Source organism: Engystomops pustulosus, chromosome 4, assembly GCF_040894005.1.
Source record: "Engystomops pustulosus chromosome 4, aEngPut4.maternal, whole genome shotgun sequence".
NCBI classification, from domain to species: Eukaryota; Metazoa; Chordata; class Amphibia; order Anura; family Leptodactylidae; genus Engystomops; species Engystomops pustulosus.
The window spans coordinates 62385448-62412095 of NC_092414.1; the positions used below are offsets into that span (position 1 = coordinate 62385448).

At 43.8% G+C, this 26648-nt stretch overlaps 1 protein-coding gene across 2 annotated transcripts in view; it reads left to right on the forward strand.

Moving 5' to 3' along the window:
- LOC140126525 (ranaspumin-like) overlaps positions 1 to 23545 on the forward strand; it is a 94289-nt gene extending 70744 nt beyond the window's left edge. For both annotated transcript variants that reach the window (XM_072146064.1, XM_072146065.1), the window contains 4 exons: positions 10318 to 10365; positions 10476 to 10506; positions 21867 to 21923; positions 23086 to 23545. In XM_072146064.1, the coding sequence (XP_072002165.1) occupies positions 10318 to 10365; positions 10476 to 10506; positions 21867 to 21883 (96 nt within the window). In that variant the 3' untranslated portion in view covers positions 21884 to 21923; positions 23086 to 23545. The remainder of the gene's footprint in view (positions 1 to 10317; positions 10366 to 10475; positions 10507 to 21866; positions 21924 to 23085) is intronic.
- Positions 23546 to 26648: the final 3103 nt, after the last annotated feature.

Genomic DNA, 26648 nt, shown 5'->3' on the forward strand with positions numbered 1-26648 from the left:
AGGGGAGACTGCTGGACATGTTATAATTGAAGGGAGGCCGCTGCTGGACATGTTATTAGTGAGGAAGGCCGCTGCTGGACATGTTGTTAGTGAGGGGAGGCTGCTGCTGGATATGTTATTAGTTAGGGAGGTCGCTGCTGGGCATGTTATTAGTGAAGGGAGGCAGTAGACCAGGGGACTATTTCTAAGGCACTTTTTATTTTACAGGGAGCATGGTAAAAGGATTACCCAGTCCCTGGTAAAAAATGTTGGGTGCTGTAGATCCCCAGGTACAAAAAGGTTCGGGAACACTGTCCGAGGGTATTGGGCCTATTTGCATGTACAATCTATCCTTTATTTCTATGTGTTCATTGTGCCACATCTGGATGTTGCTCCATACCACTGTAGCACATGTCTCACCATTGAAGTCCAGTATACTATGTTTTTAAAGGTAGAGTACATGTGCATTCTCACACAACTATCCTGCACATCTGCAAAGGACATACACACATACAATATTCTCTTCAGTCATTTCATCAACATATTTTAGCTAAAACCTATAGTTAACTATATAAACTACAATACCATGTAATAACCGATGATAGAAGTGTCTAAAGCACTTTAACATCTCAAACAGGTTTGCTGGGATGGCTTTCTGCAAGGTTTTAAGGTGTGTCCATGGGTTTAAAGTTGTTCAATAGGTTGAATGAGGACATGGGGCAATGGAGGCCAGTCAGGTTTCTGCAAACCAAAGTCATCCATTTGCAACATCCCCCACCAGGACCTAGCCTTTTCTTGGTGGCCTGGAAGCAGCAACATTGTGCAAATCAACTTACAGTTCTTTATTCAACAGCAGACAACAGCCTGGTGATGATAAACAGCAAGTTTAGCAGCCGATTCGGCAAGCTGGTGAGAGCTGGTCTGCAGGAAGGTTCTCTCAGCCTGGTTGGAACTGCTGGGCTGGTTGGGATGGAGCTGAGTCGAAATGGGGGCCTCTGCTCTGGGACCTAAGTCTCCTGGCTTGCCCTCAGGTATCAGGCAGCAGCCTGACGTACCTCCTCTGCCTGATAGTGGGTCTGGTGGGCAGCACTGCAGGGAGCTGCACACTGGACCTGCTTCTCTTTCTACTGACTGGAATCCAAGACCATGTGCTCTCATCCACCAGGGTTTTATATATTCCCTTGGTCAGGTGGTAGCACTTCTCCAATCAGCTTCCAGCTTGCTTTACAAGAACATCATTGGACAGTAACATCTCACAGTCTAACTCTTGCAGTGGCTACAGCTGTAATTACGAAGTTTTCCTAGAATTAGCTTCTGGCTAAGTTGCGCAGGCTCACCAGATAGACCCTGACAAGGAACGGGTGCTATTTGCAACAATCACATGTGACATCCCACAAATTGATTCCATATAGTTGGAAGCTACAATACTCTAAAATATATTTGTATGTTGAAGCATTAAGATTTCTCTCTGCTGGAACTAAAAAGCCTGGTGGTAGGAAAGCAGCATAGTTACCCTAAAGCCATAATGTCACTTACAAGGATATACCCAATTAACAAACCTCTTATAAAAATAACCATAAAAAACTATATAAATCTTACAAATAACTTGAGGCTGACTACTTCCTTTTGGATGGTAGAAGGTCACAGCTTTTTTTTTTTACTTTTTTTCACAATCATTATTTCACAATGTTCTTCTCTCCAGAAGAGTGCACTGAAGCGGTCTGCCCAGACGGACTCGCACCCGGCACACGCAATACTCCAAAATGATCTTCTAAAGTTCCGCCAGCTGTGACTTGAATATTTACTACAAAATACTAAACCATCAACACAAAAACCACAACATTCAGGAAAGGCAAGGCAAATTCAGATACAAGGCGCAGACAAAGAGTAACTAGGAGGGGGCCCGCACAGGGGCGCACCTACCATGAGGCGAGTTGAGATTCTCGCCTCAGGCGGCACGCCTCCTGCTGGTTGTGAAGGGCGGCATTTTCAGCTAGGACGTGTCACTGTACAATGTGCAGACACGTCCTGGCTGCCTGTGACTGCAGGAGGAGAGCCTCCCCCCCATCATACCTCTCCTAGCCGGCTCCCAGAGGCGTAACAACAGGGGGCCTGAATTGGCGCCCGCCCATCTAATCCGGGGGCGCCGCGCCAGACCTGCCTTCTTCATCCGCGACAGCCCGGCCTCCCCATGTCATCTGTGGCCGGGCCCGCCCTTTACATGTGCAGCCGCCCAACCATGTGATCTTCGGCTGGGCCCGCCCTTCACATCAGCGGCTGCCCGGCCCCTCCGTTCCGCGGCCCGGCCCACCTGTTCCTGCCTTGCGCGCTCGTTCCCTCTGCAGCCTGGTCTGCTATACATCTGCAGCCGCCGCCCCCTCCATCGCGGGCTGCTGCCCGTCCTTCTCATTCGCGGCAAGTCGGCGCGCTAATCCCATAGGCCGCCGGCCACTCCGCTTTTCCACCTATAGCCGCCGGCCACTTCTCATCCGCAGCGCGCCGCACCCGTTCCAGACGCGGACGTTAGGCCCGCCCATCCGCAGCCGCCCGCCAAGTCTTTCTCATCTGTGGCCCAGCGTTGCCAGCACACTGCCAGCAAATGTATGTACTTTTTTATATTTTTAGAAGGGTGTATATATATATCTGTATATGCATGCTGCATGAGTGTCTATACTGTAGAAGTGTGAATATATATGTTTATGCTGTCTATTTGTGTATATACTGTATGTGTGTAACTCAGCTCTACTACACCTGACCAACTCAGCTCTACTACACCTGACCGTCTCAGCCCTACTACACCTGACCAACTCAGACTTCTACTACACCTGACCAACTCAGACTTCTACTACACCTGACCGACTCAGACTTCTACTACACCTGACCGACTCAGACTTCTACTACACCTGACCGACTCAGACTTCTACTACACCTGACCGACTCAGACTTCTACTACTCCTGACCGACTCAGACTTCTACTACTCCTGACCGACTCAGACTTCTACTACACCTGACCGACTCAGACTTCTACTACACCTGACCGACTCAGACTTCTACTACACCTGACCGACTCAGACTTCTACTACACCTGACCGACTCAGACTTCTACTACACCTGACCGACTTAGCTCTTCTACACCTGACCGACTCAGCTCTACTACACCTGACCGACTCAGCTCTACTACACCTGACCGACTTAGCTCTACTACACCTGACCGACTTAGCCCTACTGCATCTATATATTGTCCTAACTATTTTGCCATGAATAAAAATGTTAATAAAAAGCAATCATTTGGATGTAGGATCTCTAAAATGGTATTAAAGCTCCATAAGTATGAAATGGTCCTACATATATGTTAGCATATTTGGAATCTCCCTGATCTTATTGACCCAAAGATTAAAGGGGAGATATAATTTGGGGTGCACAGTGACAGCTGTAAAACAGCCCACAAGAAAAGGTCGCAATTGCGTTTTTTTGTGTCAGTTGTTTTGCAAATGGAATTTATCTCCACTTTTCCAGCACACAGCATGGAATATCAAATGCTACCGCTACCAAGTGTAATTTGTACTGCAGATAAGGCCGTGTTCACACTGCATTTTCTCTATTGTAATGATATGGTGAGAGAATTCACAATGTATCCCACTGTATATGTCGCGGTAAGGGGGGGGGCGTCTTTCTGAAGTTCGCCTCAGGCAGCAGAAAGGCTAGGTACACCCCTGGGCCCGCAGGCAACTATATAATACAGGGGGAAGGAGGAGTATATAGCCGGAGGAGGGATCAGTCACACCTCCCCCCTTTTAAAGTGCACCGTACCCCTAATGGCCAGTTTTAACCCTTTGTAAACCCACATCCCAGTCCGTGCCTCCTTATTAACCCCTTAAGGACGCAGCCTGTTTGCAGGTTAAGGCTCGCAACTTTTTTTTGAAATTTGACCAGTGTCTCTTCCTGTGGTAATAACTTTTCAACGCTTTAAGATATCTCTGTGATTTTGAGATTGTTTTCTCGTGAGACATTGTAGTTTATGTTAGTAGTGTCATTTCGGTGATCCGTTCCTTTTTTGGGGGGTAAAAATTCAAAAATTTAGGAAAAATTTGAAAAAAATGACTATTTTCAAAGTTTCAAATGTTATACTTTTTAGACAAAAAGTGATACCACAAATTTTTTTTTATAGAAACCTTTTGCCATTGGTCTTCTTTTTATATCCATTATTTGTTTTAAGTTTCCATTTTTTTTATGGATGTGAGAAGGTTTGAAGTTTTAGTAGCAACTTCTCAGATTTTCTTGAAATTTGAAAAATGCGAACTTTTTGGTGATCAATTCAGTTTGGAAGTGCCGTATAAAGGCTTATGTACTATATACCCCCACAAGTAACACCATTTTATGAACCTAACATCTCAACCTATTCAAATCAGCATTTAAGAAGTCTGTTAACCCTTTAATTATTTTTCCGGAAGCATATGAAAATGGAGTGGAAATTTTGAAATTTCAATTTTGGATTTCAATCTTTCCAATTTAGCCCTAAAATGGATACATTCAGAAGGAATTTGAGGTAAATATATATTCCTAATTTCTTGCCCTGCTTCTTCCGAGTACGGCGATACCAGACATGTGGATGTCAGCTGCTGTTTCCCCGCACAGCGATGTCCAGAACAGAGTTAGCGATACTGGGAATTTGGAAAGCCAATTTGGCTGCAAATATTTTGTGGTGCCACAGTGTAATTGAAGAGCCCCTGTAGTAAAAGTACAATAGAAAACCCCCCAAAATGTCACCATTTCGGAAACTAGACCCCTCAAAGAATTTATCGGTGGTTGTGGTGAGCATTTTAACCCCCGACACGCTGGTCAAAATTTAATGCAAAGTAAATGGTGCAGAGTAAAAATTGCGTTTTTATCTCAAAAATGTCATTTTAGTGCCTCATATACTGTGCCCAACCCATGCCACTTTAGACAAACACCCCAAAAATCATTCTGCGGGTTGTCCCGAGTACGGCAATACCACACATGTGCCAATAATTTACAGGCTGGGCACACAGAAGGGATGAGAACGGAAGGAGTGAAATTTTGATTTTCCAGCTCCGTTTTCACACGTTTGGATTTGGAGTGCCATGTCATGTTGGCAGGGCCCGTGAGGTGCCAGTGCAATAGAAACCCCCAATAAATGATACCATTACGGAAACTAGACCCCTCAAAGAATTTATCGGTGGTTGTGGTGAGCATTTTAACCCCCGACACACTGGTCAAAATTTAATGCAAAGTAAATGGTGCAGAGTAAAAATTGCGTTTTTATCTCAAAAATGTCATTTTAGTGCCTCATATACTGTGCCCAACTCATGCCACTTCAGACAAACACCCCAAAAATCATTCTGCGGGTTGTCCCGAGTACGGCAATACCACACATGTGCCAATAATTTACAGGCTGGGCACACAGAAGGGATGAGAACGGAAGGAGTGAAATTTTGATTATCGGTGGTTGTGGTGAGCATTTTAACCCCCGACACGCTGGTCAAAATTGAATGTAGAGTAAATGGTGCAGAGTAAAAATTGCGTTTTTATCTCAAAAATGTCATTTTAGTGCCACATATACTGTGCCCAACCCATGCCACTTTAGACAAACACCCCAAAAATCATTCTGCGGGTTGTCCCGAGTACGGAAATACCACACATGTGCCAATAATTTACAGGCTGGGCACACGGCAGGGGTCAGGAAGAAAGAAGCACAATTTTGGTTTTCAAGCTTCGTTTTCACTAGATTGGTAATGGGGGGTACCCCCGAGGTACCAGTACAATAGAAACCCCCAAGTAGTGAACCCATTTTGGAAAGGGCACCCCTCAAAGAATGTATGTAGGCTTGTATGAGCATTTTAACCCCCAACACGCTGGCCAAAATTGAATGCAAAGTAAAGGGTGCAGAGTAAAAATTGTGTTTTTATCTCAAAAATGTCATTTTAGTGCCTCGTGTACTGTGCCCAACCCATGCCACTTTAGACAAACACCCCAAAAATCATTCTGCGGGTTGTCCCAAATACAGCAATACCACACATGTGCCAATAATTTACAGGCTGGGCACACTGCAGGGGTCAGGAAGAAAGAAGCACAATTTTGGTTTTCAAGCTTCGTTTTCACTAGATTGGTAATGGGGGGTACCCCCGAGGTACCAGTACAATAGAAACCCCCAAGTAGTGAACCCATTTTGGAAAGGGCACCCCTCAAAGAATGTATGTAGGCTTGTATGAGCATTTTAACCCCTAAGGTGCTGGCTAAAATTTAATACAAAGTGAGTAGTGCAGAGAAACAATTGTATTGCAATTTATCAAATATGCCATTGAAGTGACAAAAGTATTTTGCCCAACTCATGCCACTGGGGAAAAACACATCAAAAATCATTCTGCGGGTTACCCCGGTTAGGGCAATACCCCATAGGAGGCAATAATCTGTAGGATGGAGACACGGTAGGGCTCAAAAGGGAATAACTTGTTGGAGCACAGACATTGTACATTTTTTTTTTCTTTTTGGCATCATGAAAGATTTGTAGATGCCAATAGGGGCCAGTACAGTAGAAATCCCTAAGAACTGACCCTATTTTGGAAACTACACCCTTCCATGAATTAATCTAGGGGTATATTAGCATTTTAACCCCACAGGTGGACCCCTGAAAAAGTGCATAATGGATAGTGCATAGTAAAAAATATCTATTATGTCATTTTGTGCCCAGCTGCTGCCATGGGAGACAAACACCCTAAAAATCATGATGCATGTTTTCCCGGGTAAAGCATACGGGACAGTAATCTACAGGCTGGGCACATGGCAGGGCTTAGAAGGGAAGGTGCGGCATGTGGCATGATGTATAAGCTGTGCGTCAGGGTAGCAACAGAGTACTCTAAAAATCCAGGGATGTATGATAAATTCGGAAGCAATCTTTCATACATAACCCTGGTTTTTCTGGGCATGTCTCACAGTGATGAATGGTGTCCTTCCGAATGCCATTTTTGGAGCACACCCTGCACCTCTTCTGTGTCCTTCCCTTGCTGGCTGTTTGGGGAACTACTCCTGGAAAGTGCTGCCCTGGTACAATACGTGTTGGGGCCTCACTTCCAGATGTGCTAGCACTCCCCCCTTCCTGGTCTCCAAAAAGAAAGTACTTTATTACCACCTCTTGAAATTCCAGGAAAGTTCCCCTCTGGCCGGCATATCGATGCAGCACATAAGCATTATACAATGCCATCTGCATCATGTGCACGGCCAGCTTCTTGTACCACACCCTCGACTTCCGCATGGCATTGTACGGCTGAAGCACCTGGTCAGACAAGTCCACCCCTCCCATGTATTTGTTATAATCTAAAATACAGTCTGGCTTGGGGGTTTCTGTACTGGCACCTCGTACTGGGACAGGGGTGGTGGTGTGCTCATGTATTGTGGTTAATACAAGGACTTCTCTCTTGTCCTTGTACTTAACACACAATACAGAGTCGCTGCATAGTGCCCTGCTTTCGTGCCTTTTAAGTTTTTGCCCAAGCAGCGACTTAGGGAGACCTCTCTGATTTCTGCGTACAGTGCCGCATGCCGCAGTATTTCTGGAAGTGAGGTACTTGAACAGGGTGGTGCTGGTGTAGAAATTGTCCAGGTAGAGGTGGTAGCCCTGGTCCAGCAGTGGGTGCACTAAATCCCACACTATCTTCCCTGTAACACCCAGGAAGGGGGGGCATTCTGGGGGCACTATAGTGGAGTCCTTCCCTTCATATATCCTGAACTTGTATGTGTACCCTGATGAACTTTCGCACAGCTTATACATCTTCACACCATACCTTGCCCTCTTATTGGGCAGGTACTGGCGGAAGTGAAGTCTCCCTTTGAATTGTACTAGGGACTCGTCTATGCTCACATGTTTGGCGGGGGTATATGCCTGGGCAAACTTGGCACTAAAATGATCTAATATGGGCCTGACCTTAAATAACCGATCATAACTGGGGTCACCTCTGGGTGGGCACTGTGTGTTGTCAGTGTAGTGCAAAAACTTATGGATGGCTTCAAAGCGCATCCTGCTCATTGCCATGCGGAACATGGGGGTGTGGTACAGAATGTCTGTGCTCCAGTAGTCCCTGATTGAAGGCTTCTTTACTATCCCCATAAGGAGTATTATGCCCCAATACTTGTGCATCTCTGCTGCAGTGACAGGGGTCCACCTGTAGGGTTGTGCATAAAAGGACGTGGGGTTTTGGGCAATATGTTGTGCAGCATAGAGATTGGTCTGGACTACAATTAAATTCAACAGCTCCTCATCAAAAAAAAACTTAAAAAAGTCCACAGCTCTGAGCCCTGTCGTGTCAAAGTTAATTCCAGGATGGCCCAAAAAGTCAGGGACCTGAGGGGTATAATTATCTGGGGCTACCCATGTGGGGTCAGTGGAAGCCCCAGACGCTTCTCCTGCAGAAGTCCCAGAAACTTCTCCTGCAGAAGTCCCAGGCACTTCTCCTGCAGAAGTCCCAGGCACTTCTCCTGCAGAAGTCCCAGGCACTTCTCCTGCAGATGTCCCTGGAACCCTACGGCGCCTTCTTGGGGGTCCTTCCAGGTCACTGGAAGATGAGCAGGAGGATGATGATAGGTAAAAGGGACCATCATCCCCACTAGCTGACTCGGTGTCAGAGGCAAGCATGTTATATGCCTCCAACACGGTGTACGTCTTCTGAGACATTGCACACAAAAAAATAGAGAACTAGAAAAATTAGATAATGTGCACCAAACTACACGGATAAACCGTCTAGCAGGCACACAAAAAAAAAAATATAATGCACACCAAACTACACGGACAAGCCGCACAGATGGCACACACAAAAAATAATGTGCACTAAACTACACGGACAAGCCGCACAGATAGCACACAAAAAAAAAAAAAAGATAATGCACACCAAACTACACGGACAAGCCGCACAGATGGCACACACAAAAAATAATGTGCACTAAACTACACGGACAAGCCGCACAGATAGCACACAAAAAAAAAAAAGATAATGCGCACCAAACTACACGGACAAGCCGCACAGATAGCACACACCAAAAATAATGCGCACTAAACTACACGGACAAGCCGCACAGATAGCACACAAAAAATAATGCGCACTAAACTACACGGACAAGCCGCACAGATAGCACACAAAAAAAAAAAGATAATGCACACCAAACCACACGGACCAGCCGCACAGATGGCACACAAAAAATAATGCGCACTAAACTACACGGACAAGCCGCGCAGATAGCACACAAAAAAAAATAATGCGCACTAAACTACACGGAGAAGCCGCACAGATAGCACACAAAAAAAATAATGCGCACTAAACTACACGGACAAGCCGCACAGATAGCACACAAAAAAAAAGATAATGCACACCAAACCACACGGACCAGCCGCACAGATGGCACACACAAAAAGTAGCTACGTACGGGCGCTCTGGAAAAAAATATTACCAGGCACCGAAAAAAAACCTATGTGCACCGCGCAAAAAGGCGCTACAAATGCACCTAGCTTGCCCTAAGACAAACTAACTACCGCTAAGACTGCTAAAGATTCTGTGCAGCGCTATTCACACGGCGCACTGAAAAGTGCGTCCAGTGCAGAACAACGCTAACACAGCGCACTGAAAAGTGCGTTTGGGTTCAGAAGGGACAGACAGGGAAAAACGGAAGACACGTGGGATCACACAAGGCGATCACACAGGGAACACACAGGACACAGGAAAAAACAGATAGGGATGGTGCCGCTGGAGGAAGAGGAAGGGGCTAAAACCAAGTTTTTTAGCCCAAAATCGCTGTAATTGGCCAGTCAGGTTTGACTGGCCAATCACGGCGATCGGCGGGCGGGACCGATTTGATTGGTCGGGTGACGGAGACAGGAACTCCTGCTGCCTCTGTCACCCAAATCTCGTCCCGATGTCACAACGTCGCGAGACGTGGTGACAATTCTAAAATCCTATGCGCTCGCGCCGTAGCTGTGCAGCGCTGAGCGCTAATCGTCGGAAGCTGCGCAGTACAGCTACGGCGCGGAGCGCTAAGGGGTTAAAGTCGGGGGCACTCTTCAAACCCAAACAGGGTCATCCATTATAAAATAAAGTGGAGAAGTGTCTTCCTTCCCTGCACAGAACACAGCGGCTCCTAACATCACAGAGACTGTATTTTGGACCAAATATCCAATATCATGTACCTAATATAGAAATATCTACTTAAGACCTCACTTTCAGTAAGTGTTTTACACAATAACATTGGAAATCTTTCAAATGTTCCGATGTTTTTATCAATACCTTTAGAGATTCTCTGTCTTATGCATTATTTTATCCATTTTTATTTTTACAGAATGGCACACTATTAGGAGACATTATCATAAATGTTCTCTGTGTTGCAGTAAGTTTCTTCATCTCTTTTTGTAATCTATGGATATATCTATCTATCTATCTATCTATCTATCTATATATCTCAATCTTAGATTACTAATACATTTTTCTATTTTGTAGGTGGAAATATTACTTCCACTTCCATTACCTGGTAAGTAGGTTTCTTTCTATATTTTTAATATTTCCAATCTATACATATGCCTGAAATAATATGTATATGTGGAATAATAAGAGGCAGTTGAGACCTTCTTATTAGACTGTTACAGTTAATACATTGCTGAAGCTGCAATCCGGCCTGCAGACGGGATGTCCTTCCATTATATTTTATAATATCGCAAGAACGCCACTTCTGTACAAAGTTTGCAGTGGACGGGATTGAGCAGACATTCAGTCTTGTGCATGAGGCCCTACTTAAAACTTAAAGCTACAAATGTCTGAGCCCGACAACAAATGTTTAACTGACACCTGTGCATATACAGACCCAAATTTTCACCTTACATAGAATTGCTGCCTCTCCCTTCAGGGGAGTAGCTAGGATAGGCCGGGCACCATTGGCAATTTATGGCCGGAGCCCCTTACATGCAAAGGATTTTTCTGTTCAAACGTTATGTATTATCTATGGATTTGCAGTGTAGCTTTTACAAATTCACAGTGTAACGTCTCATGCACATGACCTTATTTGTGTGCTGTGAAGTAGCTGCAGAAACGGTGGCTAGAACACACCAGCATAGACTGGTGCATGTCTTTGTGCATGTTCACCAGCCAATGACAGACGGGCTTCAAGTAACGGCACACAGCCCATTGCTAGCGGCCCGTATATTGCACTTGTGTGCATGTGGTCTTAGACAGTAGCTGTGTATTGTAGCTTTTGATAATCTCATACACACATTAGGAAAAAAATCCACAGCAAAAAGCTGAATTATGAACATAGTGGGGCTTATTTACTAAGGGTCCCACGGCCACATTTTCATCAGGTTTCTCGACTTTTTGGGGATCGCGTCGGGGATTGTGACGCCATCGCGTCACTCAACACAAATCGGGGGCAGGCTGTCGGCCGACGCGCTGGATTTAACATTTACAATTGTGTCGCAAGCCAAGCACTTACATGCACCAGGAAGAAGAAGGTGATCTTCGGCGGACCTGATCGGAGAAGCGACACATGCACGATATCGGGCGTACGCTCATAGTGAATTGCATCAGACTTCATCCTCGTCAGACATTCCGGATCCGGGATCGCGCAAGGCCCAGGTAAGTATATGTGCCCTATTGTGTTTGCAGGCAAAGCACACAGAGCTGGATAGCACTATAGCTGAAGATAGAAGAGGGGAGAAGAGGAGCCGGTGAGTACTTAGTTTATTTTTTTATTTGCTGGACCAGTGTGCTGGGGCTGGGGCTTGGGGAGGGCCGTTATAGTATGTTTATACTGTATACATGTGCATATATGATGTGTGTGTAATTAAATGATGTATGTACACTCACCGGCCACTTTATTAGGTACACCTGTCCAACTGCTCATTAACACTTAATTTCTAATCAGCCAATCACATGGCGGCAACTCAGTACATTTAGGCATGTAGACATGGTCAAGACAATCTCCTGCAGTTCAAACCGAGCATCAGCATGGGGAAGAAAGGTGATTTGAGTGCCTTTGAACGTGGCATGGTTGTTGGTGCCAGAAGGGCTGGTCTGAGTATTTCAGAAACTGCTGATCTACTGGGATTTTCACGCACAACCATCTCTAGGGTTTACAGAGAATGGTCCGAAAAAGAAAAAACATCCAGTGAGCGGCAGTTCTGTGGGCAGAAATGCCTTGTTGATGCCAGAGGTCAGAGGAGAATGGGCAGACTGGTTCAAGCTGATAGAAAGGCAACAGTGACTCAAATCGCCACCCGTTACAACCAAGGTAGGCAGAAGAGCATCTCTGAACGCACAGTACGTCAAACTTTGAGGCAGATGGGCTACAGCAGCAGAAGACCACACCGGTGCCACTCCTTTCAGCTAAGAACAGGAAACTGAGGCTACAATTTGCACAAGCTCATCGAAATTGGACAGTAGAAGATTGGAAAAACGTTGCCTGGTCTGATGAGTCTCGATTTCTGCTGCGACATTCGGATGGTAGGGTCAGAATTTGGCGTCAACAACATGAAAGCATGGATCCATCCTGCCTTGTATCAATGGTTCAGGCTGGTGGTGTCATAGTGTGGGGAATATTTTCTTGGCACTCTTTGGGCCCCTTGGTACCAATTGAGCATCGTTGCAACGCCACAGCCTACCTGAGTATTGTTGCTGACCATGTCCATCCCTTTATGACCACAATGTACCTAACATCTGATGGCTACTTTCAGCAGGATAATGCGCCATGTCATAAAGCTGGAATCATCTCAGACTGGTTTCTTGAACATGACAATGAGGTCACTGTACTCAAATGGCCTCCACAGTCACCAGATCTCAATCCAATAGAGCATCTTTGGGATGTGGTGGAACGGGAGATTCGCATCATGGATGTGCAGCCGACAAATCTGCGGCAACTGTGTGATGCCATCATGTCAATATGTACCAAAATCTCTGAGGAATGCTTCCAGCACCTTGTTGAATCTATGCCATGAAGAATTGAGGCAGTTCTGAAGGCAAAAGGGGGTCCAACCCGTTACTAGCATGGTGTACCTAATAAAGTGGCCGGTGAGTGTATATACTAATGACTAATGTATACTAGTGTATACTAATATATATACTAATGCAATTATATCTGATTTGTATATACTGTATGTAAAAGTGTAGAAATTTATATATGAATGCATAAATGTGTTTAAAAGTGCATGAATGTGTGATTGTATATGTGTGAGTATACAAATATATTTCTTTTTATAACAGAATGTGGGGGGGATTTTTTAGAAATCTGCTATGGGGCCCATCCTCTCCTAGTTACACACCTGATCACAAACCTGTACTATTTAGGCCCCTTCCACACTTGCGTTGCAGATCACGTCAGAATTTGATCAGGGAGCGATCAGGGTTTGGTCAGTGAAAAACTGACAATTTGCATCAGAGTGCAATCAGTTTTCAGTCAGAGTTTGTTCAGTGTCTCAGTTTTTCACGCACGTTTTCAATGCAATTTTAATGCGTTTTTCACGCGCAGGTAATGCGCGTGAAAGGACTCAGGGTTGAGCTCTATCTTTTCTATGGCAATTGATGCATGAAAAACGCATTGCACTTGCATGACAACAGCGGAGCCATAGGCGAAGCAGGAACATGACGGTGGTAAGGGGGGGACCTATAACGACTGAATTTAGATGATAGTATTGATGTAAGATGATGGTCCTTGTTAAAAGTACAGAGTGGGTGGGATAGTGTAGTGATGTAAGAGGGGAGGGGCTTAGGGGTAGATGTCACTCCCTGTCCTGTATCTCTCTTTCTCTTTCTCTCTCTAGAAGCACAGAAAGAAACATGTCTGACAGACTCAGAAGGTATAACACTGGGGTTACCACTTTATATCACTCTGCTGTCACCACATACACCTCACACATCATGTACCAGGGTAGACTCAGCTTACACATCATATATGAGAGGATTTTACCTCAGGAATTAATCATTACCACAGGAGTTCATGTCTCCATGTCTCCTCATGTACCTGCTCCCAGCTATCTCACGCATGGCAGCTTTGGCTATGATATATGTGTGAGCTTATAACCCCACACTGGGATATGACTGGTAATGTTACAGGGGAGCAGCATTACCTCATGTAATGTGCACATGGCTGAAGGTATGTAAGAAGCCGCCATGTTTCCTCAGCCATGTGTCCTCAGGAGTCTGCTCCTAGCTATAGTATACCCTGCAGTGATGTCTGTGATATGTGTATGATTATACTCACACACTGTAGATATGACTGGTAATGTTACAGGGGAGCAGCATTACCTCATGTCATGTGCACATGGATGTAAGAAGCCGCCAAGTCTCCTCAGGAGTCTGCTCCCTGCCATCTTATACCCTGCAGCTATGGCGGCGATATCTGTCAGATTATACCTCACTATGAGGGTGTACTTACCTCATACACTGTACATATCACTGATATATATGAGGGTGTAGTTACCTCATACACTGTACATATCACTGATATATATGAGGATATAGTTACCTCATAAACTGTACATATCACTGATTTATATGAGGGTGTACTTACCTCATACACTTTACATATCACTGATATATATGAGGGTGTAGTTACCTCATACACTGTACATATCACGGATATATATGAGGGTGTAGTTACCTCATAAACTGTACATATCACTGGTGTATATGAGGATGTAGTTACCTCATACACTGTACATATCACTGATCTATATGAGGGTGTACTTACCGCACATACTGTACATATCACTGATTTATATGAGAATGTACCTACCTCACACTCAGTACTTATCTCTGATTTATATGAGGTCACTGAATTACTTGAGGGTGTACTTACCTCACATACTGTACATATCACTGATATATATGAGGGTGTACTTACCTCACATACTGTACATATCGCTGATTTATATGAGGGTGTACTTACCTCGCACACTGTACATATCGCTAATTTATATGAAGGTGTACTTACCTCACACACTGTACATATCACTGATTTATATGAGGTTTAGTGATGAGTGTGTACTTACCTCACTCATTGCATATATCACTAATTTACATGAGGGTACAGGCGGTCCCCTACTTAAGGACACCCGACTTACAGACAACCCATAGTTACAGACGGACCCCTCTGCCCACTGTGACCTCTGGTGAAGCTCTCTGGATGCTTTAAAATAGTCCCAGATTGCAATAATCAGCTTAAAATTGTCTGCAATGAAGCTTTATTGATAATTCTTGGTCCTATTACAGCAAAAAAATTTGAAACTCCAATTGTCACTGGGGAAAAAAAAAAAAATTGTCGGGAACTACAATTATAAAGTATACAGTTTCGACTTACATACAAATTCAACTTAAGAACAAACCTACAGTCCCTATCTTGTATGTAACCCGGGGACTGCCTGTAATGACCTCTTGTATACGGTTTAAGGTTACATTTATACCTTCATGACACAGGTACACATGGCTATTTTAGTACGAATCCTCGTGGCACAGATATGGCAGAGCAATCACAAGTTCCATACTGGAGCTTCTTCAGGAGTTCTGTCCTTTTGGATAGAGACTGAGGGCAGATGTCCACCATTACTCTGCTTGTTATGGGGAGGTTACATGTATTATACACTAGGGAGAGAGGAGCTGCCCAGAGAGAGCACATGTACAGGATCACAGATGGAGGCTGCATTATTACTAGTCTTTTATAATCTCGGTTCTCTATAGTCTTGGTGGCCTACACCTTACTGTGATTTACTGACCATGATAGGTGCAGGTCCCCCACATTCCTGGTCTATATGGCCCAGCATTGACCTGAGTAATTGTAGTGGCTGGATATGGGGAGTTTAGCTATCTGAATAAAACCTCCATGTCACTGATATACATACGGATTCTATAGTAGCCCATCCCAGGTCATTGCTATATAGTCACCACATGTTGCATTCAGATGCTTATGTGCCTGGTGCAGTGTACATGACTTCCATATCACTGCTTTATTGTAGTTATGGATCAGGCTGTATCTTACATATATATATATATATATATAACTAGCCTTTATTTGTGGCTTCTATATTATGGACTGTCCATGTATACCTTATGTGCACTCATATATATATATATATATATATACACACTCTAGATTACATGAGTGGTACATGGTACAATACTGAGGGGGTTACATGCCACCTCAGACTATAATGGTGAATTAGCATTGTAATGTTACATTACATTTAGCCCCATGAAATGGCTGGAGAATTAGCCAGACACATGGTCAGTGTTACTGCTGCACCTAATTCTGTAAGATAAATGGATCCTATATATCCAGGCCCTTGGTACATTTATATAATGTCTTATGTGTGGTTGATGTTACTGTCTCCAATGGTTGGTCTAGGGCCACATCTTCTTTCGCCACTTAGCTAGGAGGTTGGCGGCTATGTGGAGCTGGGGATGTGGCTCTCGCGCGCTGTGCGCGTAATTATGGTTTATGGGAGACAAGTTCTCCACACCTGGTTACACCACTAGCTTGGAGGTTGGTGGCTAGTGGATTATATGTGGAGACATATATGCACTTCTCTAAGGGGCGGTCCCTGAGAAGATGGTTCTGGTTCGGTTATCCACACCTAGTTACGCCACTAGCTAAGAGGATAGCGGCTGGTGGATCACTAGAGTGTTGGTTTTGTACGCTGTGCGTGCATTGTATATCACCACTTGCCAGGAGGTTGCGGCTTGTGGATATGGTAGTTATGGTTTCTCTACACGCTGAGCGTGTTTTTTTGAGCAAAAAATTATATTTATGGATTTGGCTTGATATGGCCACATTCTGCTCTCGCCGCTTGCCAGGAGGTTGCGGCTTGTGGATATGGCAGGTGTGGTTTCTCTACACGCTGAGCGTGTTTTTGAGCAAAAAAAATTATATTTATGGATTTGGCTTGATATGGCCACATTCTGCTCTCGCCACTTGCCAGGAGGTTGCGGCTTGTGGATATGGTAGTTATGGTTTCTCTACACGCTGAGCGTGTTTTTGAGCAAAAAATTATATTTATGGATTTGGCTTGATATGGCCACATTCTGCTCTCGCCACTTGCCAGGAGGTTGCGGCTTGTGGATATGGTAGTTATGGTTTCTCTACACGCTGAGCGTGTTTTTGAGCAAAAAATTATATTTATGGATTTGGCTTGATATGGCCACATTCTGCTCTCGCCATTTGCCAGGAGGTTGCGGCTTGTGGATATGGCAGGTGTGGTTTCTCTACACGCTGAGCGTGTTTTTGAGCAAAAAAAATTATATTTATGAATTTGGTTTGATATGGCCACATTCTGCTCTCGCCACTTGCCAGGAGGTTGCGGCTTGTGGATATGGTAGTTATGGTTTCTCTACACGCTGAGCGTGTTTTTGAGCAAAAAATTATATTTATGGATTTGGCTTGATATGGCCACATTCTGCTCTCGCCATTTGCCAGGAGGTTGCGGCTTGTGGATATGGCAGGTGTGGTTTCTCTACACGCTGAGCGTGTTTTTGAGCAAAAAATTATATTTATGGATTTGGCTTGATATGGCCACATTCTGCTCTCGCCGCTTGCCAGGAGGTTGCGGCTTGTGGATATGGTAGTTGTGGTTTCTCTGCACGCTGAGCGTGTTTTTTGAGCAAAGTTACATTTATTTAGTATTATACCGGGCGAAGTTAGTTGTCAAAATGGACAAGCCTTTGCTGTTCTGTTGTCAAGTACTTGCCCGCTATTGCGCTGTATTCTGTATTGGAGCAAGATGGAGCTGGTGCTAGGCCAACTACAAAATAAATTTTACATTGGTTTGCTATAAGGCTTGAGATGAGTATATCTCGGCTAAGCTCACTATGTTATTCTAATACTATATATATATAAAAAAAAAAAAAAAAAAAAAAAAAAAAGAGCGAAGACACCGCACAGCATTTTGAACATTTTGTCAGGGGCTATGCCGTGGCAGTGCATACGCTATGACACATAGTGGGGTTGCCCCCCCCCCCTTACCTATGCATTAGCTGAGCACAGAAGTAAACGTTCTTCTTCTTTACCTATCCTCTTCATGTCTGTTCTGTCAATAGTATTGATGCATGATACATATATTGAAGTATGACTAGTGGTTCTCTAGATACTGGAGATACAGTAAGCAATATTCCCACTCGGTGGGGAGATAAATCTACGCTTTTGGTGTCTAGTACTTAGTCTTTTCAGAATATATCTAGTTCCGAGGGCAGTTATTCCACATCATGGTTGTACGGTATCCTGCTTCACTATATTGTTGGACACGGTTTGGTATATCTGTAGAAGTTTAGAGTTTAGCAATGTTTTTACCACTTTGTGCATGTGGATTGTATTTGTAATTTTCTCAACACTTTATTCGTTAACCCATTGCATTCCCATTGATGGGATTTTTGTTGTTTGGTGGCGGTCGAGTCCATTTAAGGTGTCAAATGGCCTCTTTGTGGCGGTGGAGGAGTCAGGTGGAAGGTGCAGGCAAGTTATTGGTGGACTAATTTAACTTATAGAGGATGTAAAAGCTCATGGTGGTCAACAGCCTGAGCTTTGGAAGTGGCCAGCCTCAAGGCTCTGGTAATGGTAAAAGCAGCCAGGGGCGGGCACGGTGTTGAAGCACACAATGGATAATCTTCACCAGGGTCATTGGTGCCCTTAAAGTGTACTGGCTCTGCTAGAATGGCAAGCCAGAGTGTGCCGCCCCCCTTTGTTGATGTCTGGCCGGGGGCTGTATGTCAGGCAACTTTAGATTGGGGTATTGGGGAATCCCACCCCTAGCATGTCACCTGACTCCTCCTCTGATTGTTTTATTCCTGTGATTCAAATAAAGCTGTGGCCATTTCACCCATTACTTTATGTGGTTGTGTATTTTTTCCATACACCGTGTTCCATACACTGTTTTAAAATAAAGTGGGGGTCCATCCCATATCCACACGTCATGACAACAGCGGAGCCATAGGCGAAGCAGGAACATGACGGTGGTAAGGGGGGGACCTATAACGACTGAATTTAGATGATAGTATTGATGTAAGATGATGGTCCTTGTTAAAAGTACAGAGTGGGTGGGATAGTGTAGTGATGTAAGAGGGGAGGGGCTTAGGGGTAGATGTCACTCCCTGTCCTGTATCTCTCTTTCTCTTTCTCTCTCTAGAAGCACAGAAAGAAACATGTCCCTCCCACCCGCCCTTTACTATCATTAATTTACAACTGGTTATTTACCAATTACATGTATAATTCTATGAAAATGATTGTCCGTTTGTTTTTTGAACTTTGACACTGTTTATCTTGTACCATGTAAATTTCTTAATTGACTGTTGATGAGATGAAGTTGGCGTTATCCTCCTAAGCCCAGGGGAAGGGTGATCCTTCAGCCATGGTTCCCTAGAGGTTTCCTCCAAAGGGGGTTTTTCCTCTCCTGAGCGCTGTGGGATGACTCTTTGTGAGTCGGAGGTTGCACATATTTAAAGTTTCTGCCTGGAGATTAAAAATTCTCAATGTTATGCTCCTGGCTTTAAAATGGAAGAAGAAAGAAATATCTAAATAAAAATGTAGATATAAAATTAAAAACAAATAAATAAAAGAATATGTATTAAAAAAAAAAAAAAAAAAAATAGAATGGGAGTCAAAGTATGGCATTTTGTTATCTGTCGCAGCTTTGATTTTGCGGTGGAGGAGTCAGGTGGAAGGTGCAGGCAAGTTATTGGTGGACTAATTTAACTTATAGAGGATGTAAAAGCTCATGGTGGTCAACAGCCTGAGCTTTGGAAGTGGCCAGCCTCAAGGCTCTGGTAATGGTAAAAGCAGCCAGGGGCGGGCACGGTGTTGAAGCACACAATGGATAATCTTCACCAGGGTCATTGGTGCCCTTAAAGTGTACTGGCTCTGCTAGAATGGCAAGCCAGAGCGTGCCGCCCCCCTTTGTTGATGTCTGGCCGGGGGCTGTATGTCAGGCAACTTTAGATTGGGGTATTGGGGAATCCCACCCCTAGCATGTCACCTGACTCCTCCTCTGATTGTTTTATTCCTGTGATTCAAATAAAGCTGTGGCCATTTCACCCATTACGTTATGTGGTTGTGTATTTTTTCCATACACCGTGTTCCATACACTGTTTTAAAATAAAGTGGGGGTCCATCCCATATCCACACGTCATGTGTCTCAGAGTGCAATGCGTTTTTGATGCGTCTCCATAGACTTGTATGGTTCCTTTTTTCACGCGCGTGACTTGCAAAAGTAGAGCATGCCGAGATAAAAAATGCAAGTCTGAAAAAGCCCATTGATTACAATGGGTTAGAGTGCAATGCAAGTTCTGCACGTCAAAAGCACGTGCAGAGAACGCACGTGAAAAACGCAAGTGTGAAAAGGGCCTAACAGTCAAAGTTTATGAACTGTGAAAACCACAGTCATATACCAGTTAATTATAATCAATCACAAGTCAGGGTGGCAGATGCTGAATGTACTTGGTTATTAAGTAAGTCCGGGGGGGTAAAACATGTATTACTTTTCTCCAACACTTTGACTCCTTAACCCCTTCACGGTCCGTGGCGGATATATCCGTCATGGAGCTATGAAGGGTGTATGAAGAAGGCTCACGGGCTTAGCCTTCTTCATACAGAGATGGGCTTTGCTGCATATCGCAGCAAAGACCCTTCGCTGTCACCCGATCGCGGGTGTTAACCTTTTCTATGCACTGGGCGCCGCCATCTTACCTCCGATCGCCGTTCCCCTGAACGGCATGGGGGGAGCGGCGATCGGTTGCCATGGTACCCTCGGGTCTTCGTTTGACCCGAGGCTACATGGTTTCTGCCTGTGGCTCATTGTAATGTATACTTTGCAGAAATGCCATAAACTGCGATATAGTTGTATTGCAGTATATGGTAGGAGCGATTTGACCATCTAGGGTTAATGTACCTTAGAGGGTCTAAGAAATAGTGAAAAAAAAAAGAAAAAAAAAATTAATTAAATATTAAAAGTTCAAATAACCCCCCTTTCCCTAGAACGGATATAAAACATAATAAACTGTAAAAATTACAGACACATTAGGTAGTGCCGCGTCCCAAAATGCCCGATCTATCAAAATATAAAAACGGTTACGGCCGGCGGTGACCTCCGAGACAGGAAATGGCTGAAATGCGACTTTTACACCTTTTTACATGACATAAAAAATGTAAAAAAAATTTATCAAAATGTCGCACAGTCCTCAAAATGTTAGCAGTGAAAACATCGGCTCATTTCGCAAAAAATGACACATCATACAGCTCCGTGCGCCAAAGTATGAAAAAGTTATTAGCTTCAGAAGATGGCAAAATCTTTTTTTCTTTTTAGTACACATTAGTTAATTTTTTGAAAATGTATTAAAACGCCATAAAACCTGTATAAATTTGGTATTACCGCGATCGTACCGAACCAAAGAATAAAGTACAGGTGTTATTTGAAGTGAAGAGTCAAAGTTGTAAAAACTGAGCCCACAAGAACGTGACGCACATGAGGGTTTTTTTCAATTTTTCCACATCTGGAATTTTTTTCCGGCTTCCCACTAGATGGCAGGGAATAATAAATAACATCACAGGAAAGTAAAATTTGTTACGCACAAAATAAGCCCTCACACAGCTCTGTACACGGAAAAATGAAAAAGTTATGGATTTTGAAGATGGAGAGCAAGATATGAGCGGAAATACCCTGCGTCCTTAAGGGGTTACGGGGCATTTACATATATCAGTGGCATGGTTTTTTTTTACCTAAAATCAGCACAAGCAATATAAAAACTGATGAAGAGATACCGATTTGGGGCTAAAAAAACTTATGACAATTGATATATGTGAATACAGCATTTCAGGTAATTTTTATGCAACATTTATAGGTTTTTCTTGTTCTTTGCCTAATACAGAGACTCCTGCCGTCTAGAAGGACATCATTGTGAATCTGCCAATGTCCTTGATAACAGGTTAGTGGCGGCGAAGTCGAGTATAAATCATGATGACAGGTTCCCTTTAACCTATATATATGGGCACAGCACAGTACAAGTATTAACATACATACTCGTGTATAAGCCGAGTTTTTCAGCACAAAAAAATGTGCTGAAAAACCTCACCTTGGATTATACACAAATCAATGAAAAAATAAACGTATATACTCAGCCTCCGGCGGCCCTAATGCTCAGCGGGCCTTCCCGATGTCGGCGCGGCTCCTCTTCTGTCTTCCTCACGGCTCCTCTTCTTTCTTCGGTGTTCTGTACAGCCGGCAGGGACGCGGCCATGTTATCTTAGTGTCCGGCGCACACTATGATGTGACCGCTGATGATGTCATAGTATGCGCCGGCCAGGAAGGTAACATGGCCGCGCCCCTGCCGGCCGTACGGAAGACCAAAGAATAAAGAGAAGCTGTTGGGAAGACAGAAGAGGAGCCACGCTGAGCATCTAGGCCACCGGAGGGTGAATATATAAGTTTATTGGGTGGGCTGGCTGTATACTGCAGGGGGCTGGGTGGACTGGCTGTATACTACAGGGGGATGGCTGTATACTACTGGGGGAAGGCTGGGCTGGCTGTATACTAGAGGGGGCAGGCTGGGCTGGCTGTATACTACAGGGGGCAGGCTGGCAGTATACTACTGGGGGCAGGCTGGGCTGGCAGTATATTACTGGGGGTAGGCTGGCTGTATATTACTGGGGGCAGGCTGGCTGTATGCTACAGGGGGCAGGATGGCTGTATGCTACAGGGGGCTGGCTGGCTGTATACTACATGGGGCTGGCTGGCTATATACTAATGGGAGCTGGCTCGCTATATACTACTTGGGACTTGCTGGCTATATACTGGGGGGGGGGGCTGTGACCATTGCATCTCTCACCCTTGGCTTATACTCGAGTCAATACGTTTTCCCAGTTTTTGGTGGTAAAATTAGGGGTCTCGGCTTATACTTGTGTCAGCTTATACTCGAGTATACACGGTAATTATCCTGTACATTAGATTTTCCCTCGGGCTGCCCACCCTGTAACCTATAACCTGGATCAATCAATGCATTAAAACAGCCCTGAGCTAGCATTGCATATATTTATTCATATTTATTCTAAATTATCTTAAATATTTGTAATTCTTTCTTTTACACTTAGTTGCCGTGTTAATCTACTACATGAAGGTCGTCTCCCCAATTTAAAAAATGATATTGTCACAAACTGCTTCTTCAGACGCACATGGATATCCTCATAGCCAAAATGTCTTCTCTGCAACTTTAATACAAGTGTCTGAAAATATTACTTTGTAGGATCCAGTTTGTGGCATGTAACACAATGTTGTGATGTCTATAAATTTTCCTGAGGATTATACAATCACATCGCTGGCTTGTAACAATGTATTGGGACAGTTTTATCAAAAGTATCTAGAAGACACTGCAAAGTTATACTAATCTGTCCAGTCTTACCTTTCACCTCCTATTAGTTGGCTAATGTAACTAGAAAAATCCATAGATCTATCTGCTACAATGTGTGTCTCCATGAAAACTACTCCTGTTATTATCTTCATGAATTTCTGTACTTTCAGTAGACCAATAAAAGCGCAGCATGGCAACTGTCATATTTTCTTCTCTTTGCATTTAACAGATATAATAAATATTATGATAATGTAATAAACTGAAGGGGCCGTACTGATAAGAAAAAAAAACTATGATCCACTGGAAACATCACCACGCTGGTCTAGATTTAGAACTTAGATTTTAGGTTTACATAGAGATAAAAAGAAAACAGCCATGTAATTCCGGTGTAGAAGAACTGGTGTAAAAGAACTGAAATAATCAACATTTCTGGCGATTATTTTTGTGGCTACACCACCTTCATGCCATGCGGGCATGGTGTGAAGCGGCCACCGACGGAGTGGTCTGGCATGGGGTTTCCTGCCCTGTGCCTGTGTAATTTTTAAAATCTGCGAACAAATATTTTTTACTTAAAACCTGGCATAGAGGCCATGTATCTGCTGCAAAATGGAGGGTGTGGCCTTTATTATACGAGCTCCAGCGTATGATAAATTCATTCCCGAGTGTTCAAACTGGAACTCAAAACTCAAGTGCCAACATAGCAATTCAAGCAGCTATTTGGAGGGGGAATCCAATTTATGGTTAGAAGTTATTTCCAGGCCTCCAAGCAACTACAATCCAAGGACCTTCAGGAGCTCAAATGATCAGCTAACCCTGTCTACATGTTCCATGTTCTCACTCTTCTTGCAGGCCCAGGGAGCTATGGGTGTGTTGCTTTAAAATTGCAATGAACATGTCCTGGGATGCCTGGAACTTGGGGAGGATGCCCTGAGTCTTGTCAGGTTTGTCACCACTGCCCTGGGGCTAAAAATAAAATATGTAAAAAAGTTTTTAAAAATGTAAACATTTATATCACCCCAACACAAATAAAAAGAAACAAGTAAGATCATAAACATATTGGGGCTTATTTTCGTCTGACTTCCCGACATTGTTTGGGATGTGCGCCGCTGGGGCAGGTACTTAGCAGGGGATTGTGTCGCAAGCCAGCAAATTTTGCACCGGCTTTCATGCGACAGAAATGGGGGAGGGGGTAAGCCGGGCCGTCAGACGATCCGACTGATTCAGACTCAGAGCGGGACTTAACATTCAAATTGTGTTGCAACCAATGTCCTTACATCCCACGGGAAGAAGATGGTGAACTCCGTCAGACCTGAGCGGGGAAGCCACACATGCAGGATATCGGGCGCACAATATTAGTTAATGGCGGCAAAGTACATTCCGGTCGGACAATGCACTTAGGGTGAACTCTGTCGACCGGATAAGTAAATGTGCCCCATTAAGTATCCCTAATGTGTCCTTAAATTTCAGATCTACTAAAATATAATATCTCATGTTTTTAACACTTTCACAGAAAAAACATTTCCAAATGTCTGACTTGTAATCGGATTTGATTCAATTTATCTTAATTATCTTTCTTGTATACACTATTAGTTTGTGTGAGGACCCGTTTTTTTTGGTTCTACCTCCCCACATTTAGACCCCTGAGGAGCCGCTATGTGAGAACGGCGAAACGCGTAGGGTTAAGTGGTCCAGTAGTTTATGTATCCTATTGTGGCAACAATACCATAGGATACCGAAAATAGTGTAATCGAGCATGTTATGTCCTGGCATGGAGACCTTTCATAAATAATTAACAGGTACCAGGACTTAAAGGAGTATTCTCGTCTGGGCATTTACATTCATTTTGATAAATCTGCCATATATAAACATTTCTTCAATTAGATGTTATTAAAAAAAATGTTCCTGTGTGAAGATAATTTCTCATAAATGTAGTCATTTTATCGCTTAGAAACGAGATGGCTTCCCCGGATATGGCCACCTCTGCCTGAGAGATTGCACAGATAAACAAAAAGTTTTTGTATACGAAATGTCCAGGAGTTACTGCAGGTCCTACACCCGTACTGTAGTAATGACTGCTGAATCCTGGTGGTCCGGCAGGACTCTATAGAGCATGTCTGGCCACCGCTGCCAGAGTGTGACGTGGTCGTAACCGAGGAAGCCATCTCGTTTCTAAGGGACAACATGGCTATGTTTATAGGAAATTATCTTCACACAGGAACATTTTTTTTAATAACATCCAATTGAAGAAATGTTTATATATGGAAGATTAGTGAAACTGAATGTGAATGCCCAGATGAGAATACCCCTTTAACTAGCGTTGTTACGTATATGTTGGTTGTCTATTTGGAGACAGTTTGTTTCCTTTTTTAAAAGGGATCTATTAAAAGTTATTTTTTAGATGTTTCTACCTTTCTGTGATTTTTTTCTATGTTTCGGAAACATCCTTATTTTTCCCTGCTGACGGGTTGAATGTCAGGCTCTGTGCAAATGTCTGAATTGGCACTTTTTCACCAACCCATAAATATTTGAATAAACGTTGATCAAAAGGGTGTATAGGTCCCAAAATGGCATAAATAAAAACTTCAGGTCATCCTGCAAAAAATGAAAACATGCCCAGCTTCATACACCAAAATATGAGAAGTTTATGTTTGTCAGAATATTGTGGAGAAAATAATTTTTTTGCTAAGCTTTTTTAAAGGTATCTACAAATGCCAAAACTATATAAATTTAGTATCTCGGTGAATGTACTGACACAAAGAATAAAGTAGAGGTCTAATTTGGAGCACACAGTGAAAGTGGCATTGTTCTCCACTGACAGGAAGCAGATAATGGGGCACATAAAGGGTCCGAACGCCGCACTTTCGTCGGGTTTTCGCGATTATTTCCGTTTTACGCCAAATTGCCCCGGGTTTTTGCCACACCCAATCGGATTGTGTTGCATCGGCGCCGGCTTGCATGCGGCAGAAATCGGGGGCGTGGCCGTCGGACAACCCGAAGGATTCGGACAAACTGCAGAATTTAAACAGCAAATTGTGTTGCAAGATCATGCACTCACATGCACCGGGAAGAAGCAGGTGAACCCCGGTGGACCACGGAGCAGAAGCGATGGATGCAGGAACTCGGGCGCATGAGTTACGTGAATCGCGCCGGACCAGAATCCTCGTCGGATGAAGCACTGCGGGATAGGGACAGGACCGGGTAAGTAAATCTGCCCCAATGTTTCCAATTACTTAGCTCTTTAAAGACAGTCCATGGATAGTCTAATCTCCTGAGTTGAATCACCAAGGAAAATTTTACCTAGATATG